Source organism: Gambusia affinis, linkage group LG06 (genome assembly GCF_019740435.1).
Source record: "Gambusia affinis linkage group LG06, SWU_Gaff_1.0, whole genome shotgun sequence".
Classification (NCBI taxonomy): domain Eukaryota; kingdom Metazoa; phylum Chordata; class Actinopteri; order Cyprinodontiformes; family Poeciliidae; genus Gambusia; species Gambusia affinis.
Window position 1 is genome coordinate 10997707 of NC_057873.1, and position 25204 is coordinate 11022910.

General features: G+C 40.4%; 1 protein-coding gene across 1 annotated transcript; it reads left to right on the top strand.

Annotated features, from left to right (window-relative positions):
* Positions 1–9083: 9083 nt before the first annotated feature.
* Positions 9084–24074, top strand: meis3 (myeloid ecotropic viral integration site 3). The gene is made up of 13 exons (XM_044118800.1): positions 9084–9410; positions 9786–9895; positions 14356–14495; positions 14746–14923; positions 15032–15082; positions 15164–15214; positions 16404–16553; positions 16637–16745; positions 17910–18055; positions 18740–18816; positions 20440–20498; positions 20605–20691; positions 22872–24074. The coding sequence occupies exons 2-13, from the start codon at positions 9884–9886 to the stop codon at positions 23069–23071; spliced, it is 1260 nt and encodes a 419-aa protein (XP_043974735.1). The 5' UTR covers positions 9084–9410; positions 9786–9883; the 3' UTR covers positions 23072–24074.
* Positions 24075–25204: the final 1130 nt, after the last annotated feature.

The following is a 25204-nucleotide window of genomic DNA, read 5'->3' on the forward strand; positions in this document are numbered from 1 at the left end:
AACAATCTTTATCCCCTCAATACAGCAAGCTTACGCACATGCACGCACGCACCCCCCCATCCCCACACACACACACACGTACAAAAAGCGGCTATCTGGATTATCAGCCAGCGCTTGCAGAGCGACAGGGAATGCTTTTTCTCTCCTCACCACCACTCTTCCTCCTCCTCCTCCTCTCTCTCTCTGCAGCCTGTCCCGTTGATCAATGAGGAAGTTCTTGGGCCTCAACTATTAATCAGAGCCTATCGGCTATCTGTCCGCTGAGCCAACCAATCACGGCTCTCCGACAGCTGGGCCATGAAAAATGTGGCCCTGGTGGATGAAGGGGAGGAGGTTGGGAGGTGGAGCGAGGGGGGCAGCGATGGGGTCGTGAAGAAGAGGAGGGAGGTGAAAAAGCACTCCATCTGAACCGAGTCAGGTCATGGGTGCACAACCGCTCTTAACATGGAGACGGCCTCTACACACAGAGAGTTCATGGGTTTCATGATAGAGCAGTGCGATTTACGTTTTCTGAGTCAAAATAACAAAACTCCAGTAAGTAAACTGTGTTTTCTTGGTGTCTCTGCAGCAGAAAGCTCCTGTGAGAACTTTTCCTCATGTCCAACACCAAGACCTGCCCTTCCTCATACGCCACCGTCTCTTGTCTGCATAATCACAGTTGCTCACACTCATCCATTCGCATCTTATTGCCATGATTGGATTACATCTAATGCTATTACGCAGCTCCCATCTCTCCCCCTCTGACCCCCTCATTGCACCTCCGTCTACCTCCTCATAGATTTCTTGCAGATGTTATTAGAGTCTGATACGATGCAGGTCTCCCCTCCTTTCTCCAACCCCATGTTTTGGATTTATGAACCCCTCAGACTTCTCTCCTTTAATCTGTCTCTCCTCCTCCTCTCCCTTCCTGCACCCGTCCATCCATCATTCTCCAGCTTGGTTTGGGCGGAAGAGTATTAATCCCGCCATCCCATCTCTCACTCCTGTGGACAGATGAGAAGCTGGATGAGAAAAATGTGGCCTGGAGGAGGAGGGGTAGAGGGTAGGAGCCCTCCGATTACTTTTCATAACATTTCTGTAGCATTGTGGGAAATTATGATGAGGCATGGCAGGTGTTTGTACCTTCAACAGGTACATGTGGGGATAATTTTGCGCTGGTTCAACATGCAGTGCTGTGTGGAAATATTTGGACTTGAACCTTTTCGCAGTTTTTTCAATCAACGACAATACATCTCAATGTATTTTATTAGGATTTTATGCTGCAGATCAACATATATTAGCACATAACAGTGAAGAGGAAGAGAAACATCTCGATTTCAAAAGTTTTAGCATAAATAAATTTGAAAAGTGCGGTGTATCTTCAGCCACCTGTGACTCAAGCCTTTGTTGGAGCACTTTATTATGGGAATTTTGAACATCTGTGGACTGAAATTTTTGCCCAGTTTCATTTGCAACATTGCTCCCGCTCAGATGGGTTGGGTGAAGAACATCTATCACTGCAGATTCTCAATTATACAAGGCCATTCCAGAACATGGATGTGCTTTGACTACATTGTAGTTCTTTCTGTGTGTTTCGGATCGTTCTCCTGCTGGAAGTTGAACCCCCTCAACAACACAACACACACTGTGCCAACCTCTTGCAAAACTCCCTCCGCTTCAGAATATCTGGCCGGTTGTTTTCAAAGATATTGATTATAGCTTCATCATTTTTCAAATATTTGAATATTGTTCACATATATAAAATCCCAAAGTATTAATAGAACTGATCTAATTTCAGCCTATGAGTTTATATACTGTATAATTTTTTACATAAGATGCATTGATTAAAAATAATAAGTAAGTAAATTAATTAAAAAAAAACTTTCCAACCCTCCTTACTTCCCAGAAAACCTGGAGCCCTGGACTACAGCTGGAATGAACAGCGCTAATGTGAATGCATCCTAAATTACACACAGGTGGGGTCTATTTACTAGTTTATACTGTACCAATCAGGTGATTTTTGATGGCATTTGGTTGCACTGGATTTTATTTTGGGGCAACAGGCAGGAACTAAGTACAAACACACACCACAATTTTCATGTTTTTATTTGTAAAAATCTTTGAAAATTGTCATTGTCCTTCATCTTTTAGTACTTCATGCTGAGCTATCAAATAAAATCACAATTAAATACATTGAAGTTTGTGGTTGTAATGTGACAAAAATGCAGAAAAAGGAACGGCATGTGAAACCTTTTGAAAGATGTTAGGTATTCAGCTGAAAGAACAACTTGTTATATGAGTCTCTGTGCCCTGTTCTCCAGCCTGCATGTTAAACTGGCAATGATAGACTCTTACTCTTTTGGTGTTCAGTCAAAAGATTGTGTCCTAATCAAGCTGATGTGGGTCCTAAACACACACTCAGACAGAACCGGGGAGCTTTAGGGAATCCAATCAGTTCTGGAAAATCAATTGTTCAGTTCAGGGTATTTAATATGTTGAGCCCCTGCACACTAAATTCACTGAAACTGGGGAGAAGAAGGGAAGACACCTTTGACCAGGAGTCAAGGAAAAGCCAATTCTCTTCAACACTCCCACCCTTCCCCTCCACATCCTGGCCTGAGCAGTGGCAGGTAGATTAAGGGGGGTGATAGATGCCCCTCTCTGTATCTCCCTCTCCCCACCCCCACCACCCACCCAATCCCCCTGCTCCCTCCATCCCATCCATCATGGCGGCTGGTGTAATTGCGGCTGCGTGGGGCTGGCAGAGGCAGCCTCCATCCATCTCCTTAACAACAAACAGTCATGAGGACGGATGGTGCTGCACTCCCCAGTTAATCTCCATCTATGAGGGAGGAGAGCAAGTAAGAGAGGGAAGAGGAGGAAAGGAGGGAGGGATAGTGGAGAAGAAAATAATACTAAACCCCCCCCCCAAAAAAAAAGTAAAGGGGAAGGCAGAAGGAGTGGAAAATTGGTCACATGTTTCACTTCAGCAGGTAAAAACATTTAAAGATGAATGACCCAGGTGGCTGCAATGAGAGAATCTGGAGGGAAAAGTTTGCAAACAGGCTGCAAGAGCAGTTCAATAAGGGAGGATAAGACTGGAGGGGGCTCCAGGAGAGCTGGGGGGGGGATTTATTCCAATATTTAACAAGAATACACAGAATCTGGAGACGCTTCCATTTCTCTCTGTATTCGCCCCACTTTCTTTTTCTTCATCCGCCCTTTCTCCTTTTACATCCCTCCATTAGTCTGATCTCCACCGCTCTGTTACCAACGCAGCCAGGCTCAGTTCACAGTTGTCTGATGTCTCGGCTGCTTGGTCGTTGCTGCCAGGGGTCATGGCAGCCAGATTTCTTTTATGGCGGAGTCACCAAAGTCAACAAGGCTGGGTGGCCTTCTGAAGTTCAGTAAAACTAGACCTTTGTGGCAAGATGATCAAACTGTGGAGGATGGATTACCATGTGAAACAGCTGGAACCCTGTATGTTTGAAGAAACAGAATCATGCTGAGAGGGATCTACAGAAGGAAAAGAGCTGTTTGAATATCAGCTAAATCTAACATTTCACAACATAAAATGAAATGAAAGATGATGCACCTTTAAATAAGAGGAAAATAGAAACACAAGCACACATACACACACACACACACACGCACACGCACACACACACACACATCTACTTCTGTGTTTGTTGTGTCATGTTTTGTAGCCTTGGGAATCGCCTGGAGGGACTCCCAACTTAGAAAGGGAACAGCAGGACACTGACCTTCCAGCAGGCTAGCAGAGCCCACACACACACACACACGCACGCACACGCATACACGCAAATTACAGTTCATGCATTCCAGAGTCTGCTGTTGTGAACACACATTTATGCTGGTGTGGGTACACACACTCACCTGGCCTTGGTGGGTGTAGCGCAGCGAGCGTTCAGGCCTCGACAGTAAGTGACAAATAACTGCAGCAGCCTTGACATGCAGAATGGCCCTGCACAGAGGACCTGGCTGACTGATATTCAACTCTGTGGTGCAGAAAATGAGCCTATTTTTTTTTTACAGGGGGTTTCTGCAGTAGAATGCAATCACATAAGCCTGAATAAACCTGTGTGTTTGCTCTGACTCAAGAATCACCTTCATCTGAAGTTGTTAAAGCAAATGCTGTTCAAAATATTACAGATGTCACATTGAAGATTTATGCTTAAAAATTATTTATTCTTTGAAATACCTCTAAAAAAAAATCCAAAACCTGGGTAGTTTTGTTATTTTGAGTGGTTTTTTGCCACATAAAGGCTTAGTTTGCAGCACATTTTTCAAAATGTTAGTCAAAGTGCAAAATATTTTTTGAGCTTTATTTTTTGACACAACATGATCTTACAAAAAAGTTTCAAATATTTCTGTGTCGCAATAGAATGGCTGTACGAACCAGCGAAACACGTTAAACTAACATGGAAAATACTTTGAAAGGTTGGATTTCTGAGTGGTGGTAAAAAGTCACTGAGACGGCAGAACAATGGACGGAGTTGAAGTCTAAAAAGAAAAAAATCGAGTTTTTACATCATCAAATTCATGACTGTTTTAAGGTTTACTTTTGCACATGATGCATAACCCGTAATTGGCTATGCAACACCATTTTCCCTTTCAATAAAATAAGCTAATATATTTTCACTCTTCTCGTTAACCATTTTATGGCATCCATCCCAGCATCTGAGAATTTTTTGTAGCCCTCCAAGATTTTTTATTTTGTTTTATTTTTATTTTATCAATTTTTGATTTGTCTGAGATAATAAGAAAATCCCACTGTCAGCATGGCACAACTTCCACTATGTCGTAAAACAAATTTGCATCAGTGCCCAGTGAACTTTAGCTAGGCTTTGTTTCTTCTGGCACTGTCCGTTTCCCATCTTCCAACACCCGTCTTCCCTCATTTATTGCCTTTCCCACAACAGTGATAAGAATAAGAATAAAGGCTGAAGCCTTTGGAGATGTTCTATGTAATTAGGCTTCAGAATCGTAACAAAGTTAAACGGTTATTTTGGGGCATTTAAACATCCAAAATTAAATAATTTGTTTTATTTCAGGAAGTAATTTAAACCAATAGATAATCACACTTTATAGGCATTTTTATAGGCGTTGGCATTCAATTTTCTCACTACTGCTGAATAATTATAATATTTTAAATAAAATGGTAATTTTGATTATGTTGATATCAAAAGTCCAATTGGTTTGGACCTCAACTCTACAATATCAAAGCATTTTAATAATTTAGCACACAAATATTTTATAACTTACAGTCTTTCTTATTACATTGGTTTGTTGCCGTCTATCATGGACAACAACAAATTGACTAAACCAGAGTTGTTATATAGGCTAATATTATAAACCAGACTTTCATGTTATTTCAGTGTAACCTTTGTTGTCAAATAATTGATTAAAGAGAACAGTAAGGTTGACATGTTTATATGGGTTGTATAGATGAGTAAATACATGAGCTTCCTGGAAGCTTGAGCTCCTACTTGAAGAAGTTTCTACGTTGAAGCAGAAATTTAAGTTTGTCCTCAGTTTCCTCACAGTGCCAATGTTAAAGTCAAACTAAAATCTGAGCCAAGTTGTACTTACATCTCACATTGTTAATGTTTTGGTAATGTGTCATGTGCGAATCATAAATTTAGGCACAAATATTTCAAATTTATTTCTAATTTGAACAATGAACCAGATGATGTCATGGAAACAGCAGTGAAGGTGATTGTGATTGTTAGCTCTGATTCTGCTGCAGAAGTGGATTCTCTGCATCCTTAAAACCTGTTTCTGCATATTTTAATGGAATGTCTGCAGCTATTAACTGATCACAAACTTGTAGGTTTTACATACAAGTTTTGATCACTTTGACCTGAAAATACTTATGAGTCATTTTTCGTTATAAACATTTTTTTAATAACTTCTATGTAATTACCATATTATAAATCTACAAAATATAAAAGTTTAGAATTCAAACATAGTGGCTAAAACCATTTTTTTGTCATTAGATTAATTCAATGTCTTTAAATAATATTGGAAATTAAAGCAATACATTTTAAACAATGGTATTAAATTTAGATAGTTTTTAATTTTAAAGAAATACTAGATCCAAATGAAATCTGTGCAAATCGTTACAACAAGGTTATTCGTTGACTTCTAATACTGTGTATTATTAATGTAGGGGCAGGTTTCTGATAAAACACACTCATCCTTGTCGCATTTTTATGGTAATGAGACTAATCGTCGTGTCTATATTAGAGCCTGTTAGATAAATGTAGACGATTTATGGTCCGATTCATCTCAATAAAACAATCAGCTCTGCGCAGGACGTTTCCATACGGGAGATAAATGTAAATCCTTGTAAACATAAACTTTGCTTCAGCGTTAATCCTTTCCTTTTCAACCTGTTGGAGTAAAAAGCACGCCTGGGATCGCCTTTTCCAGACCACTGACGTAGCTCCATGGCTGCATTATAGCGGCTCGGTGTAGGAGGGGTCGAGCGCTGTGATCAGCCCCGCAGGAAACCCGCACCCCGCGGAGTTAAAAGACCCCATGGCAGCACGGACGGGACGGTGCAGGGGCCCCGGTCACAGACGGCCCCTCCGTCAAACAGCATGCCGCCCACAGAGACTCCTGCCCCGGCTCGCTGATCCCCTCCACGTCGCTGCTGATTGAAGTGCAGCAACCCCTCACAACAGGGCCCGACAAAGAGCTGCGTTTTGGATAATTATTATGTTACTTGGGTGTCATTTACAACACAAGCCTGGAAGTTTGGCTGCCTCACTAACATGTGAAAGGTCTTTTTCTCACCTACTGTGTCTCTTTGGTTAAAATTAAACTTTCCCACTTTCAGGGTTTTGTTTTTTCTTTCATTTCTTTTTTTCTTCTTCGTTTCAATAAACAAGGAGACCAAAGGGGGACATTTGGAGATGTGTCAAAAGGCTGGTCTTTAATGAATGTCTACAAAAACAAAAAAACTATTTGAAAGCTCTCTGTCAGTCAACAAACATGTTTCAGTTTTATTTATGACCTTAGATTAGGAGTGACCTAATTAAAGTTCTTTAATTAGCCTTAAAATGAAGCTTAAATGAGCCCTCAGGCATGAAAACAACTATTCTCTTATGGTGCATAAATCACCAAACTAATAAAGTATTTTTGTTTTAATTTAAAGTCCTAATTTGTGCAGGCTGTGGGATTGTGTGTGTTGGATGTAAAGCTGCAGCCTAATCACCGAATTGATTGTCCAGTCCAGATTTTCCTGGAGTCTCTTCAAAATCAAGCTCTACAGAGAGAATTATTACAATTCTCCTCTGGAGCTTCAGCCTGATGAATCTCTCACAGCTGCAGGGAGAATGAGGGAAAAGGGAGGAGCAGAAGAAGGGATCAAATCAGCGCAGAGCTGCAAAAGTAGAATGAGTGATGTGGCTCTCTGTCCAGGGTGTCCTTTTCATGAGAGCAGCACAAGAAGTCAAAAATAAAGAAAAGATTATTGGTAAGCTGGAACTCATTTCTTTTTGTTGCTTTTTGTGCAACTAACACCAGATTAGAGGGTTATTTCGCTACTCTCACCTCAACCAGAGTCTCTGATGGGTCAATGGAAGTACTGAGAAGTTTGATGTGACCAGAAACATCATAGCCAGGTTTCCTCTTAAATCAGAACACATGGCACCAAGATGCACCCTGGGAAAAAGGTGAACCATCAGAGGCAGTATTATGCTTTGGGACTTGCTGATAAACGTGGCATCTAGCCATCAATTTGTCCATTAATTTTACTCATACCACCTAAACACTATGTATACACCCTATTGACAGAAAGTCTATTTTCTTATGATTATTGCCTCTTTCAGCTGCATAATGGATGCTACCGCAAACCATAAATGGTTCATGAACGCTTTCAAAAACCCAACAAAGAGCATCGGCAAACGTTAGATCAACTCTCTATCAACTCTAGGTGGTTTGATTTATTTATTTTAAACAGGCTTTTAAAAACAAGAAAATAATCAGTCAGTTGGACAGAGAAAACATGTATTGTACACACATTACCAAGAGCAAAATAATTTTTCTACTTCTTTTCAGTTTTATTTTTTTTTTTTTGAAAAGAAATAGGAAGAAGTGAACACTTATTTAATCTTACCCCTTATCTCAATTCGATGAAATAGATGGTCATGGAGCTATAAATATAATTACTCACTGAATAAACTGTTCAGCTTGTTGGTCAGTTAGAATCACTAATGTTCTGTGGCATTCAGTTTTTAAAGATTTTTTGCAATACTTTCTTCAAATCTGAAGTTTAAGTACACTAAGTTTAGTCTGTCTCTGAAACACTTGGGAAAATCCAGGCGATGTAATTACATAAATAAATATAAATCCTAGTAAACATAAGACTTCAGCCGTAATCTTTTCATTTAACGTACTAGAGTAAAACAATTCATTGGCAACAATAAAAATAAATGAAGACAGACATGTGGATGTACACAATGACAAAACAAATCAGCTGAACTATCAGGAAAATAACTGCATTAGTCTCTTCTAGATGTATACAGGTTCATGGGAATGTTTAACCATCATGCAGCTAAGGAAGTTAAAAGTTCTCCTTTAAAGATATGAGCCTGATTTTGTGTGAAATGTGTAAAAAAAAACTGCAATTAAAAAATAAATAAAAGACTTACTGAAGAAGCAGATTAAAGTTGGTTTGAAGTGTCATTAGCCAAAATGAAATGAGTCCTGAGCTGAAAAGTCACTCAGAGACCAAGAATCTATTTACTCCAAAGCAACAACAACATGTAAGATGCAGCATCCATGCTGTGTTAATGCATTGATGCAGGTGGAATATATATATATATATAAGAAGAAGAAAACAATGAGGAGACGTAAAAAGGGGTAAACGTTGTGGCTGTTCTTTGCTGGTTTTTTTTTGTGTGTGTGTAATAGCAGGGAGGGAGCGGCGGGGTGGTGGAACAGAGGGAGGGATGGGTGGAGTGTGTGTGTGTGTGTGGGGGGGGGGGGAAGAGATCCCGTCGCGTTTTGACCCCCAGAAACCCTCCCGCAACCCGCCCTGCCACCACCAGTGTCACTCCTCCTCCTCTTCTTCTTCATCCTCCTCCTCCGGCTCTCCTCCTCCTCCTCCTCTTTCTCTCCTCTTGAGGGTGAAAACACCATCGCTCATTCCGGGCCGTGACATTTTCCAGCTTGTCGCCTTATGCTGCTGCGCGGACAGCGAGCGCAGAGATCCAAAAAGCAGGAGAGAGCAGGAGGGGAGGACGCCGCTAAGAGAAGCACCGAGCATCATCCTTCAGCCATCCGGAGCGGGAGGCGCACCAAGCGGAGGCGAGGCGCTGCAGGAAGCCGCTGCTCCCCTTTCACCTCCCCGGAATCCCACACCGGACACGGCCCGAACCGGACTGGATATTTACGTCTCGGTGGGACATTTCCCGCTTTCTACCGGAGCTCCGTAGGCTTCCTACTCGCCAAGCAGTAGCATTTAATAGGCAGCGGGCATCAGTTAAAGCCTTTATTACCTTTGAGCGCATTATAAACCATTAGGCTTACACAGGCGGTCATCAGCCGCCCATATAAAACCTCCAGTGCCATCATTATGTTGTAACATAAAACGCGATGGACAGGGAGTAAACACAGCGGCTCTCCGCTCACTTAATGTTTGTGTTGACTCCTTGCGGGCTGTTCTGTCTCCGTGTTGATCGTGCTCACAACTTAATTACTGATTCGTTTATGAAGCAGAAGAAAAAATAAAAAATAAAATTAAATAAATAAAAGCAAATGCACTCTGATTCCAGGAGCCCGGAGACAGAGAGGAAGGGAGGGGGGAAGGATCGCTGGAGCACAACCGAGCAGCGCATCATCCTCTCCGGTGTAGGTCTGGCTGTCGAGTCGCATGGAGAAAAGGGTAGGTCTGATCGGCTTCTTTATTAATTCATGTGAGAAGGTGTGAGAACAGTCTGATCGGGTTTAAAGCATCAAAACCGGACCACATGGCTGGGAGGTTTGTTTGCAGTGGACAGCCGCCACAAAAACACACAAGGCCCAGTAGAGACCAGTGGGCTGGAAGTGGCATGCATCAGCTTATGTTTAGGGGGGGAAACACCGTAAAAGGAGTGTTTATTACTTTATGCATGGAAAAATGATCGCAAACCTCCAAAATAAGCCAACAAATTTCATTTTCAAGCACTTTTAAAATCACTTTTAGCCATAAACTTCAATTCAGTGGCGATTATGGATGAGGCAACTTGAAATAAAAGGACCTGATTTCAGACTGTTTGATGCCAGTCAGTTAAGGGTTAGAGAGTTGGTCATTAAGAGGCAGTGCAGAGCAGAGGAGATACAGCTCTTCAGCTCGGTATGTAGGTCAGTTTTTTTGCTACACTGATTCAGAGGCTCGGTGGTGGTGGTGGTGGAGGAGGAGGAACGGGCTGAGGCTGAAGGGGCAGCAGGCGGACTGAGCTCCTCTTACTGAGAACAGAGCAATTAGAGGATGTAGGGTTTGCAGACAGAAAACCACAGCCGTGTGAAAACAGGCAGGGATTTAAGAAAGTAGATGTGAACCCCCACTGAATCTAAAACGACTGACAAAACTACTTTTAAGCGCTTTGCCTCCTGCAAACAAAGAAACATGGTAAAATGACGGGCTTGTGATGAAGGTACAAAAGGTTTGTGAAGTAATAAACATTTCTTTAGCTGCTCCATCAAGGAGATGTGGAAACATTTTACCTGTGAGCCACAGCTGAGATGAATAAAGATCCCCAGAGTTAAGGCTCAAATGACTACATTTATTTTCTACCTATGTTCTCAGCCATAAGTCATCTGATAGTTAAGTTTTACTAAGCTGATAAATTATTCATAAAATCACCAATATAAATTTAGCAACCTTCCTGTTCTCTGCTGGGCACACGATGAAAACTACCGAGGCAGCAATTTCAGTGAAAGTTTGATTTAAAAGTCTAAATGTATTGATGGCAGTCAATGTTGTGAGACTTTAACCATGATTGAAAAGGACATTTAGAAACGAATATTTGTTTAAAATTTTTATCATTTTGAATGCTGTACAAAAATCATTTTTTTTATAGTGCATGCTTGATATTTAAAACTAAAGACTGAGATTTTATCAAGGCCAGCTAACTCACTGGATTAACCTTATTTGGATAAACAGCCTTGTCTCCATGGATAAAACGCTGCGTAAAATCTTGTTTGGAGGCGCTCCAGTCTGCAACAGGTTCCTTTGTGTGTGCTTTATGTGAAATCCTTTACATTTTATTAAAAATATCTTCATTTCTAATGTGTTTATTACATGCATATTTATGAGCTTAAATTCATAGATTTTAATAATCAGCATGATTTATCTCTCCAAAAGTATTTATGTGCAGATGTTTTCCTTTCATCTTGAAGCTTTCACGCGTTTGAATTTCTTCCAAAGTTTTGGCTTTTTTTTTTTTTAGCTTATTAACAGGGATTGAAATGGCAATTTCTACACTTAAATATGTTATAAATTTAGGTGAAAATCTTGAAATATACTTTAACGTTTTCTGCGTGTGAAATAAATATCAAGTCAGTTATTCCGCCATTTCTTTCAAAAACTGAGCCACATCATGAAGCTTAATGATGTCTTCCGACTAACTGATTTTTACTGAAGTATTTCCTGTTAAGAACTACGTTTCGTTTATTAGCTCAGCTCTTCTTTCATTAAACGCGACATTAAGCCGAGCACTGAGACGTATATTTACGTTATTCTCCAGCAGACGCTCTGAACCCAATGTCGTTTCCGCAGCTGACGCAGCCTCATCAAGCTTAATTTACTTTGAATAACTTTTGCATTGAAAACAGCACAGTTGTTAACCAGTTTTGTTGTTTTATTTTTATTTTTTATACATACAAATTCCTGAAATTCAGCATTTGAGCTCGTGCGCTTTGATCCTCCTGACGCACAGAAACCTGAGCCGCTCCGTGCGTAAAAAGACGTGCAATCTGATAGCGGTGATTGTTTTAATAGCCGGCCACCATAAAAACGAGAAGGTGTCCCAGGACTGGGCCTCAGAGCAGGTGCTTTCTGTCACCCTATGGGGCCCCGAACCATTGGATTAGCCATTTAGGACAGAAGTAGGGTTCAGCAGAAGGCTAGCAGGGATGCAGTGCGTGGATGTGGAGGGGGAGGATTTTAGTTCAGTTTTTAAAAAAGACAGAAAATAGCTTTTAATGATCAGTGTAATTTTTGTTTCGCCAGAGGTTGAACAGTCAATACATGGAGTCAAAATGAGCAGAAATCTTGTCTCTGAGCTTTGTTGAAATGTTTAATGGCTCCAAACAGGTCAGCGGCTGTAGAGAAGCTGTCCTTTTGAGCGTCATATTTCAGCTGTAAGCCGCTGCAATATTCTTCCTCTAGACTCCACAGAAGAAAGCCAGAGTCAGCACACCGTGGCTTTGTTAAAACAACAATGAAGTGAAAGGTGCGCGTTTGAGTTGTGTGCCTGTGATCCCGGCAGTCCTGTGGGACTGTGACCTGTGTCCCTTTAATCCATCAGAAAGAGAAACAGAGGCAGATCTGCTGACCTGAGCACAGACATGCAGGAGCAGCGAACAGGCTCAGATTAGCTCCGTAACAGACTCAGACTGACGTGTTTATTCATGAAACGTGCGCCCTGACGGCCTGCTGCTGAGCGTGTGTTTTCCTTGTGAATTTGTCTGTGCCATGTGCCTGAGAGCGTCCCATATGTGCGTCTGATTCATTGCGTCATGGTGGGTTTTGCTTGTGCGTGAGCGGGCCCCATGTGAGGGTCTCGCAGCGGGGTCATGATTGATGTCTCAGCACGGCTTCGTCTGGTTTAGATTTTAGGAAGGAGTTTGTAAAGTTTGTTGCCACAGACAATTGTTGAAGGAAATCCATAAACAGACAGTTTTCAGTGTGCCTTGTAGGGGACACAGCGGTGGAGGAAGGTCCTCTCCTCAGAGAAGACCTAATTTGGACTTCTTGGCTACATGCATAGCAGAGCATGTGGCAGAAAACTAACACTGTACATCACCCTGAACACACCATCCCTAAAAGATGGCAAAGTCTTCAGCAGAGACAGGGAAGCCGCTCCAAGCGAAAGCCAAGATAGATGGAGCAAAAACACACATCTGTCCTGGAAGAAAACCTGTGGGAGGCTGCAAAAAAGCTGAGGCTACTGTAGATATTCACTTTCTGGAAGTACGACAGACTCTTAGCACACCACCCAAAGCTCATTTATATGTTAAAATGTCCCAGTCAAAGTTCAGGCCTAAATCCATAGGAGAATTTGTTCAAGACATTAAATTTGCTGTTCATGGATGCTTCCTCGTCCAAACAGTCTGACTGAACTTGAGGTATTTTGCAAAGGAGAGTGAGCAAAACATTCAGTGTGAAAAGTTGGTGGAGACATACCACAAAAAACTTTCAGCTATAAATGTAACAAAATGTTGTCTAGAAAATAACACAGAACATTAACATCTAAAGTCATGAAATTTCCTTTCCATGTCACAAAGATGTGTTATTCTGTGTTGAGGAGTCTGCAGCCTCCCGGCCAGACTAGTGCTTCTAAGTATGGCTTTGATAATAAATTCAAGTTTTAGCAGTTTATTGTTTTCTGCATGGATTAATTGCATTTAATTTCCACAACAGAACAACTCTAAAAGTACAAGTGGTAATTCTAAGATCTATTTTTCTTGCCTTTGTTTGGAAACAAAGTGCTTTTTTGTTTAACTTTTCAAAAATATCAACATCACACTGAAGACTATATTCATGCACTTTTGCAAAATTTTGATGGTTTTTCTTTATTTAAAAACCTAAAAAATTTAAATAAAATGGTAGTTCTTTAAAAATGACAGCACATTTTCTTTAGTAGATATTTATCTAAAATTGCAAGTTGTCTTTTTTCAAAAGGTAGTGTGACCTGTGCAGCTTTCAGTTAGTTTGATTTTTCTGGTCTGAGGTCAAAAATGGTTCTTTGGATTGTAAAGGTTGCTGACTCCTGATCTCACCCATAATAGCTTAGTGAAATACCTTACAGGTCAAAATGTGAAAAGGTTCAGTGTGTTGCAGGACATGAAAAATGAGTAAACTTGCACACAAAGAACAGCATTGCAAGCAACATAAAAGGCAGTGGCAATAGTTAATTTTTGATAAAACCACAGCTCAAAGTCCCTGCAGAGGCACACACACACAAAAGCTCCTAAATTATAAAATCGCATCATGTTTACCAACGGTGCAGCAGTCCAGTAAGTCGTGTAGCTCTGGTCCCCCTGACAGATCGGTCACATAATAAAATAACGGAGAGATTTCGTGCCGCAGATGTTGAGTGTGTCTCACTCTTTCTGTCTCTCCATCTAATCGTGTTTCAGTATGAAGAGCTGGTGCACTACTCAGGGTCGGAGGGCATGCCGGTGGGCGGGTACGGGGACGACGTTAGGGCGCTTCCTCCGCCGCAGTACGGCCCCGCCATCCCTGACTCCCTTAAACACCACAAGGACCAGATCTATGGGTAGGAGGATTTATGTGACCTGGCAGCAGACCGACATGCAGTGTGTATTTACAGTGCATGCTAAATGTGAAAATACGTGTGAAGTGTTTACAGCTGTCTGCTTCATACATACTGTGGTGTACAGTTTGCATATCATGTTCTGTATCATGTGTTCTCTATGCCAACTGTTACGGTGTTTATGTCCAGTATGTTAACTGTTTATGTTCATGTGTGCGTGGGCGTGTGTGTGTGTGTGTGTGTGTGTGGGCAGTCACCCACTCTTTCCACTGCTGGCCTTAGTGTTTGAGAAGTGTGAGCTGGCCACCTGCTCCCCTCGGGACTCCTCCTCCTCCCTCTCAGCCACCTCCCACCTCCCCGGCATGGCCAACCACAGCGACGTCTGCTCCTCTGAGTCTTTCAACGACGACATCGCCGCCTTCGCCAAGCAGGTGGGTGAGCACCGACCAGGAAACAGGGGAACAAACAGCAAAGCGTTTTTTGGGGGGATTTTTTTCTGTTGAAGCATTTTGTGCTGAGATCCTGAATGTGTGTTGCAGATTCGCTCTGAGAAGCCGATTTTTTCTTCCAATCCTGAGCTGGACAACTTGGTATGACTCATGAACTGACAACTTGCTAGAATTTAAAATGCACTTTGTGAGAGATGTTAACATGATAATCCTCTCCAACAGATGATCCAGGCCATACAGGTTCTTCGCTTTCATTTACTGGAGCTAGAGAAGGTTGGTCAAATCCCACCATGTTGTTATAAAAATGTGCTAATTTATCTCAGATTTTAAATAACTCTTTAGTTTCATTCTGTCTAAATATATTTATGTTTGGCTTGAACTGTCGGATTTGCATTTCAGATTCATTATTTGGTCTGTTAACGCATCAACAAACATTACTCTTTGAAATTTGAGGAAGATGTCTGGTGTTTGTGTTTTTGCTGATACTGACTTCAGCTAATTTCCCTAAGAATTTAACCATGTTTAACATTTGTCTTCCTGCCATGAGCAGCCCTTGCTGTTTTATACAATAAAGCTGAAGTGTCAGGTGTCTGATTTTCTGTAAAACAAAGTTTGCGAGTGAAGAGATAATAGAATTGCCGCTGTGAATTGTCTTTACCATCTCGTCTAGTTCTCATTGTGGTCAGCATAACTAAATGTAAACATAAGTCTCCATGTGTATTTTCAATAAAAATGAAAAACCTGAAATTTCCAAACCTGGCAGATTGTCTAACAAACCTTTGTTGAAAGCTCAAAATGATAAAACGGAGAGACTTTGCTTTGACATACTGAGCATATTCCTGGCACATGCAGAAGTTGATTCTAAATATGTATTCCATTTCTAGTTTGAGAAAATGCCACCAAAGTGAGTGGGAGGAAGTGCCTCCTTGAAAACGTGAAGACTGTTTCTTGAAAAGTCATGTAAAAAAACAAAACAAAAAAAAAATCAAAGCTTGAAGATCAAAGATGACCATCAAACTCTCATGATAAAGAGAGTTTGATAGAGAACAGCTGACGTACTTCTCTATAAATTACCGTAGATATCTTGTATTTCCTTGTGAGTGTTGTTAGCACAACCTGTTAGGTCTTACATATTTTAAGTAAAAATAAAAAAATCACAATTTTGAAATTTTAGAGCCAATTTACTTAAAAATCTGCTGATTTCTTGTCGCATCTCAGAAATGAAAACAAAATTAGCAGATCAGACATCTAAGATAACCAGACATCTGGTGAAATGTGAATCGGTTATTCTGTAGTAAATGTACTTAGTTGGTATTCAAGGAGAGAAAGAAAAGCAAAGAAAAAAGCCGAACATACATCAGAAAATGTCTTAAAACTGAAAGGCAAATTTCTTTTGGTAAAACTTTCAGCACATAATTTCAAACTGATGTCAACCATAATAAGACATAATTTGATTCTGAAGGTGCACGACCTGTGTGATAACTTCTGCCATCGCTACATCACCTGCCTGAAGGGAAAGATGCCCACTGACCTGGTGCTGGATGAGCGGGAGGGCGGCTCCAAGTCGGACATGGAGGACTTTGGCGGCTCCTGCACCAGTCTGTCAGAACAGGTGAGACACCCAGTCATTTTTATGGTCCCTTGCAGCAGTTTCTGTCTAGCATTCTCTCCTCCATCCTTTTCTCTGCGCTGCAGAATGCATCGTGGTTACGGGAGCCAGATGAATGTGCCACTACACCTCTAGGAACACCAGGCACCTGCGGGCTGCCCTCACACAGTACAGGGGACAACTGCAGCGACGCAGGTTTGCACACATGTTCACATGCGTTCTGCTGGAAAATACTGCAAACGAAGATGTGACCAAATGTTTGGTAAATGTCTGACACAGCCAGTAAGTCTTGTAAACTGTTTGATGATCTGCTGCCAAAATCTTAGTCTTTATGGTTGTACAAAAGTCTCATTCAAACAAATATTCATCAATGACAATGGAGCTGCTGTTGGTTAAAACTCATAAATCTGACGTCCCCTGAACCACAAGAACACACAAACATATTATGAAAAACATAATATTTTAAAAGTTACATTCTGCAGCTTTAACAAAAGATACTTTAATATGACAAATGGGCCTGATATGTAAGAATATTTTAATTTATTGAATATACATGTACATGTCAGGTCTGCAGGCAGTGGGTTTCAATCAGATGACTTTGTAAGATGTGCCATAAAAACAAAATCTTCTATACAGTTTTGGAAACCATTAAGAGCCCACTGCACTGAACCCCTTTGAAAACCTCATGATGATTCCACCAAATATTGATTTCTGAACTATTCCTGTGTTAAAATGTTAGAATTGTTGTTTCTAAATGAATATGAACTTGTTTTCTTTGCGTCATTCAAGGTCTGAAAGCTCTGCATCTTTCATTATTTTGACCATTTCTCATTTTCTGCAAAAATACAAAATTCTTACTTGGAATTTTGGAAATATGTTGTCAGTAGTTCATAGAGCTAAAGAACAATGTTCATTTTACTCAAAGGGTTTAGAAAGATAAACCAGCATAAAATGGGAAAATGTATAGGTAAATATTAGTAACTGTTACTTCTGACTGCCACTTTGATTTTGATTTTTTTTAATGACAGTAGGACTCTAAAGTCTCAAGTGTTTAGGGGTAGGAGTTTATAAGTTCTCACTTCTTCCTACCCCATTTTGAGCATGATATGTTAACTGAAACAAAAAATCTGTATTTTCTCTTCTTTCTTATGCACTTCTTGTTACTGTGCACTATTTTATTTTTATATTTGTATCATGTTCGAATAAATTTCATTTCATTTCATTTCATTTCATTTCATTTCATTTCATTTCAATTAATTTGCAGTGGTCTCCTAATTTTTTCCAGAGCTGTATATCAGCTGGACATGTATGAATACGTTTGTTTGCTGGCATGCAATAACGTCAAGGTCGCTCTTGCAGGAGACGGTCTCGATGGGGGAGTGGCTTCCCCCAGCACGGGGGAGGAGGACGAGAGCGACCGGGACAGGAGGAACAACAAGAAGAGGGGCATCTTCCCCAAAGTGGCCACAAACATCATGAGAGCGTGGCTCTTCCAGCACCTGTCGGTGAGCTTCTCATTTTCCTTTTTCGATCACATATTGTCAAAATTATCCATTAAATTAGAAATGCATTCATCAGGGCCACTCCTGCAGACATATAGGCAAACAAAGACGGCTTGTGTACAGTGGTGGGAGAGTGATTACTGCGCAGAGGATTTACTGTGGGAAAAACGTCATGTGCGGGGATAGACAAAGAAGGGAAGCGAGTGTGCGATGGAGGTCAATTAAATTAAATGAAAAACTGGGGGATTAAGTGATTATGTGAATATGCTCATATTAGAAGTGATAGAAATGGAGTGTGTAATTGTTGGTAAGGTGGTTAGATTAGTAATTAGCTACTAAATGAGGCAGGTCAAATGTTGCTTCACTCCAATTATTGCGGTATGTGTCTGTGTGCGCAGTGGAAAGGGAAAAAGAGTCAGAGTTAGTGGACTTAGTGAGGCTTTAAATGTGAGAGCAGACGGGAATTTAGATGAAGGGTCTTCAGAATCCACACTGAGAGTTCACACACATTATTTCAGTCTGGGTTTAAGGTGAGGCTTCATGTTTCTCTGGGAGGATTCTCCCATCAGTCGTCTCACTGCTGCCAGCAACACACCTCAGGGCCTGGCTTTGATTTGCTTAACTTTCCACTCTCCATCCATTCATGTGTGTGTGTGTGTGTGTGTGTGTGTTTCTCCATGTTTCCAGCACCCATACCCATCGGAGGAGCAGAAGAAGCAGCTGTCGCAGGATACGGGGCTGACCATCTTACAGGTCAACAACTGGTCAGTGCTCTGCTCGATCAGTACACTAATCCCAGCCCAGCGGCTTTCCAATAATCAGTCAAACTCTCTTGTAAAAGAGCTGAACTTCTTCACATCTTGTTAAATTACAATTTCAGTGTAATTTATTGTTTGTTTGTTTTTTTATGTGAGAGGTTAACACAAAGTAGTGCATAATTGTAAGGTGGAAGTTGAATTACACATGGTTATTAAAATATTATACAAATAAAAGCGTGGTTTTGCATTTATGGTCAACCCCTGTACATCATGATCCACTTAAATAAAATGGATTGTGATATTATAGATAGATGTTTCAGTCACTGTCGAGCTGGAAATTATATGTTGTCATTCTATGTTTTAGTAAAAATACAGAAATGATTTCTGGCTGTAACAGTTTTTAAAGGTTTGTCGTAACAAGTGTTTGTAACAGGCCTAGTCGAGCGGCATCAGAGCATAAAGAGCTACATAAATGACACCAGGAAAAATTCAAAAGTACAATTTAATATAACTAATTTATAAAATTAAAGCATTTAAAGCATGTTCAGTCCTTCATTTGAAAATGGAAAGAGTGTGGAATAACTACAAACCTAAGAAAATATTAAAAGTATTTCTGCTGGTATCTGTGCACATCACCATCCAATAATATTGTTTAAATCATATTCATCTGGCAGTCAAAGTCCGGATCAAAGTCCAGAGAAAGACTTGTAAACTGATGTTCAAGGATGTTTTCAAGCCAATTTGACTGAGATTTAACTATTTAGAAAAGAAAAATAGGGCAGATTCTCAATCTCTAAATAAACAAAGCTGTTAGAGAAGCTGTAGCTGCAAAGTACAGACTTTGGAAAGTGCATGAAACACATTTTAATTTGTTGAAACTCAGGGATCTTCCATCTTATTCACAATTAGGCACTATGATGTAAAATCCCAATAAAATACATCCCATTATAAATTGATGTGAAAAGTTTAAGGGGTATGAATACTTTAAAGCCAATACGAAGTGTTTTATGATGCTCACATTTAGTGTCAATAAAAAAAAGGTCACAGCTTTACAAGACTTTCACAAAGATCATTATAATCTAGTTCACTGGAGCATAGTTTATGATGCAGAGAAAAACGTACTGCAAAGCATTTTTTCCCTCCTGCTGCAGTCCAGTAAAATCCTGTTGCCCGTAAAACAAAACTACGGATCAATATCCAATAATCAGATTATTTACTGCTTCTCAGTTTCCGTTTCACGGCCCCAGACTTAAATGTAGTTCTGCTTTCCAGAAAACCTTTTCCAAGTGTCTCCTTTTCTGTGTATAAGAATTTTTTGTTCTTTTTTGTTCAAAGGATTTCCTTCATGTTGTAGCTTACATGTTTTTATGTGTACCTTCGCTACATCAGCAGCACACAAAGTGAGCCGATCAATGCAGATCAATCAATTATCACAGGGCGGATCAATACGCTCTCTGCCCTAACGTTGATTTACTCTGCTCTCTGAAAGGGTTAAGTGCTTGTAGAAGGGAAAAGGTTAATAGTCTCCCTCTTTGCCTTTTTCTCCATTAACGGTTGACCTTGTCCATCTCTCTCTCTTTTTCTCTCTCTCTCTTCACATCCTGTCTTCACGTCTCTTGCTTCGTCCAGGTTCATCAACGCCCGGAGGAGAATAGTTCAGCCGATGATTGACCAGTCAAACCGCTCAGGTCAGTGTTCAGCCAGTCTTTGTGTAGATATGTGATGTGTCTGAGTGTGTATTTGTGTCTGAAGGTGTGTGTGTGTGTGTGTGTGTGTGTGTGTGTGGTCCACCAGGTCAGGGTGGTCCCTACAGTCCAGAGGGAGCTGCACTGGGAGGCTACGGCCTCGACGGCCAGGCCCACCTGGGGCTTCGAACGGCAGGTACAGCCGGCTGATTCAACCCCTCTGATGTAAAGAATGCTTTTATCTACACACAGTTTAACACATAAATATGAGAGTCACACACTTACTGTGAGACTCTTCAGTTTAAAGTGACTCAGCCGGCCTTGGACACCGTGCTGCCGCTGAAAATATTCACCAGAGCGCTGACCGTGGGATTATCTGCTGCTGAAAATAGTCCCTGACAGATGCATATTTTACTGCACTTTTCGCAGCAATATCTGAGGAAACATTTTCTTTTACTTAAAGTTAAAAATATTCGTCTTCTTCAATTTTGTCCCCAGTTACAGCTGTTAAGATCACATACCACAGCCTTGTTATAAAAAAAAAAAACAGAATATTTTTGGACACAGTTGTGTCCAAACATTTGGTCTGTACTGTATATAGCCTTTTATTACAACTGATGGTAACATAGTTACTCTATCGTGCTATAAAATGGCGCAATGTCTCTGGAAAATACATAATATGGTTAAAAGTAATTCTCGTAAGAATATTTACGATGTTGGACATCTTCACCAACATTCAGCATCCGTTCTAAATCAACAAAAGTGTCTCTACCTTTTATATCAGGGTTATCTGTGAGACGTATGACTTCTCAGCAGAGTTCTGGGAATCTTCAGCTTTGCTGAACTGCGGAGGTTAGCTGCACTGTAACTCTTCGGCTAGAATGTTGACAGAGATTGAACCTTGAACCTGGCAGAAATCTTGGTCCTCGTCTGCATGTGGCCCCTCCTGGCATCCATGAGCCTCTCTGAGGTCCAGCAGGGTGAAACACAATGACCTCACTCATAAATCTGTGTGTGAATTTGCAACAGGTGGAGTGAATACTTTTTTCCAAAGTGTCAGCGAGCCACTACTTTCTAAAACTGTTAGCTTCAGCCTTCAGGACCAGCTGATCTTCACTTATACTACATAAAGTATAAGAATAAAGACACCAATATTTTTCCTGCTATCTAAGATAATAACTGCTTGCAACATTTCAACATAATCTTGCTTTAAAAATGAACTGAACTGTTTCTAAAAATAAATTTGGCAAATGTTTATTTGAGTGTCATGCACTTTATCATGGTTCCCAGCCTTCTCTGGTTTATTTACAAGACATAAATACATATAGGATGTCAAAATAGACACCAAAACAAAATATTGTAAAACATTAACATGAATAAAATTCCATAATAAAAGTGTACTGTAGAGGATACAAAATCCTCTTTTTTGCTGCAAGTCATGTTCAATAAATCTTGCTGAAACAAACATCCCTTCATTAAATGGCCAAGATATCAATTAGCACATTTCAGCTACAGCCAGTTCAAAGTAAACAATAACCGTTTATGAAGCATAAAGAAAGATTACTCTTTGTTAAACGCCATAATCAAATTCATCAACCAAACATACATCAAATATATTTATTAATTTTACAGTTATTAATCAAAGGCAACTCTAAAGAAACTCAGTGTTTCAGCAGTTTTTCAGTTTTCTGGAACTTTGTTCCAGATTAGTGGATCATACAAACTGAATTCTGCTTCTCCATGTTCAGTCAAAACAGATCAGCGTTTTTCTGTTGTACCTTCATATGCAGATTAATTGTCAAATCATGAAACAAAGAACAGCAAAATATAAAATCAAACTTAAGGTTACAAAACTCACTTGAGTGTTTATCTTCTTGCCACCCTTTGAACCTTACTGCCAGATGCAGACTACCACATCTTAACTTACCACATAGAGGTTTTTGTCTTCTTTTCATGTTTAACTTTACAAACAGCTGAAAGGCATCCTTCTTTTGGATGCAAGTTCTGACTTTGGAAACCCAAAGTTTCCACTGCTGATGGAAGGACATCAGCAGTTTCCTTCCACTGCTGATCTTTACACATTTTGGTTATATTTAGTTTTAAATTATTCATATAAATATTATTTAAGTCACAAAGGGAAAATAATTTAGCAACCTCTTCAGACCAACTATAACTATCAGTTCAGACACAAATCATGTTGGTCAGTTTTTATTCTGATGTAAACAAAACAATTTTACATTTTTGTTTCATCCAAAAAGGCTCCAAACGGATAGTAATTGTGATTTGTAGTCATGGACATAAAAGTCTGATGACTCAGTTGTTGCTTTCACATCATGCAGTCTAAATCTTAAATATATTTCTTTTACTTTCCACCAGGTCTACCAGGAATGTCCTCTCTTCAGGGCGAGTACCCCGCCGCTCTGCTGTCCCAGTCAGGCTACCCCCCCCACCCAGGAACGTCCCTCCACTCGTACCCTGGCCCACACCCCCACCCCGCCATGCTGCTCCACCCGCCGCCGCATGCACACCCCGCGGAGCCGCTCATCGCCCAAGGACTGGACATACACGCACACTAGCTGTGTGTGTGTGCGTGTGGGCGTGGGTGTAAAAGAGTTACTGTATGAATGTGAGTGTGTGGAGTGTGTGTAGTGGCTGATTCAGAACCCTATTTAAAGACAAACTGCTCCAAAAGTTTACATTCCTCACTGAGAGACACTGACCTTAATGTAGCTGATCGACTGACAAAAACACACACACACGCCCACACGCGCGCCCACGCCAGTAAACATTTCACCGACAGTCTCCTGAGTCTGGACCCACAGGTTTAAGCCATACCTCTCTGAGTAGAAGTGCTTCCTCCTCTTCAAATGTCTCCACTGTGTCCTGTGGGTGAGACACATGCTTTAAACTACACTTCCCATCATGCCTCCTGAACCACAGGACTTCCGGCTCAGAAACACAACCATCTGGATGTTACTGGACGGGACTCGATCCTGCGAGCCAAACCTTCCTCACAGCCGCCCCGTCTTCCTGCACACGCAGATTGTCAGAAACACACACACATACACACACACACACTTTATTTAAAGCTTTCTTTTTAGTTCTTTTTATATTTTTATATTTATGTGTGCCACTCCAGGCAGATGCAGCGTCATGTGAGCTTGTTGAAATGTTAGTGCTCTTCCTCAGCATGAAGCTAAACACTCTGAATGACTTCCAGTCTGCCTCGCTCTCGCACCACTGACCTCCTTAAGGCGCCAGCAGCCGTCTGTTACAAGCTTTCCTCCAACTCACTGATAGACGAAGCAACAGACACGACACAGAAAGCCATTCTAACACACACACACACACACACACACACACACCTACATACATACACACACGCACATATACAGAAGGACTTCTGCAAGTATTTCTAGTCCAACGTCAACTGTCAGCTGTGTGAGAGGGAAGCTGCAGCCAAAGGACTCTTCAGACATTCGGCTCCTTCTCTGCTCTTGCTTGGACCGCTGAAGAATTTCTGAATGATGATGGTGAAAAAACAAACTTAAAGTATTAAAATGTTTTTTGTAAGCCTTGTCACTTGTCATCTGTTTGTTTGATATGATCGGTTTAGCTGGTGAAAATAATGAGTCTTATATTTTTGAATGAAATTAAATTTCAACCTGCTGATCAGTCACTGCAGCTCCAGATATTCTCCAGGAAGGAAGTGTGCATAAACTCACTTTAAGAGTCCGAAACGACTGCAGACAGAACAAATATCAGGCTGAGAGTTCAAGAAAATAAATTATTACAGTAACTTTTATGGGTTTTTTTTTTGTTGTTTTCTTTTTTTTTTCCCTTGTATACAGAATTTATGAACAAAACTCCCCATAATCTCAAGGTACATTTCAAGAAAAATAGGAAAAATGTATTACTTTATACATGTAATGTTATGTGATTGTTATTTGATTCCAATAAAATCCCACTTTAGATTCATCTCCATTTGAATTGCAGGTAGACAAAATTAGCTGAAAGAGGCTTTCAGGGCACAGTGGTTGGTACCAGAGGGACTCAGATTCAGGAACCTCTGATCTACTGGGATGTGTGACAAAATGTGAAAAGTTGCAGATGTGTGAATAGCTTCAAAAATCACAGAACAGCAAATGAAACAGCATAAAGGAAATCCTTTCATTGGTCACAATATCATGTTTATGACTGACAAATGTCAGCAACCAGAGTACAAAAAACATGCAACAGCATGACTGGTTTACAGTTTACCACATTTTAATTCAGAAACATTAAAATTAATTAAACAAAGGTTGACATTTAAAGTACAATGTAAAAGGAAAAAACACTTGAGTGTTAGGGGAGAGCTCACATATTTTCAATTAAGCCCACCTGAGATATGCAGTAGAATAAGTGCTGTTTAGCTAAGCAATTTTATTTAATTAGTTAAGGGAAAAAAAATAAACAAAACAGAGATTAAATAGATTTTGCAATTCATGGACACTCCCTACATTCATATTTAGCTAATTAGAATCTGTGTTTTAATGAGGCAACATCATATTAAATTAAAAGAACCTTTTCAAAATACCAACCTATTAAACAGTAAAAACACTTTTAAATGAGCTTCAATTTCTGTATTGAGTCACCTAAACTAAATAAACTCTTAAATAATATTGCTTTATTTAAGAGTTTGTGACATGCAGTTTATGACTGCATATCAC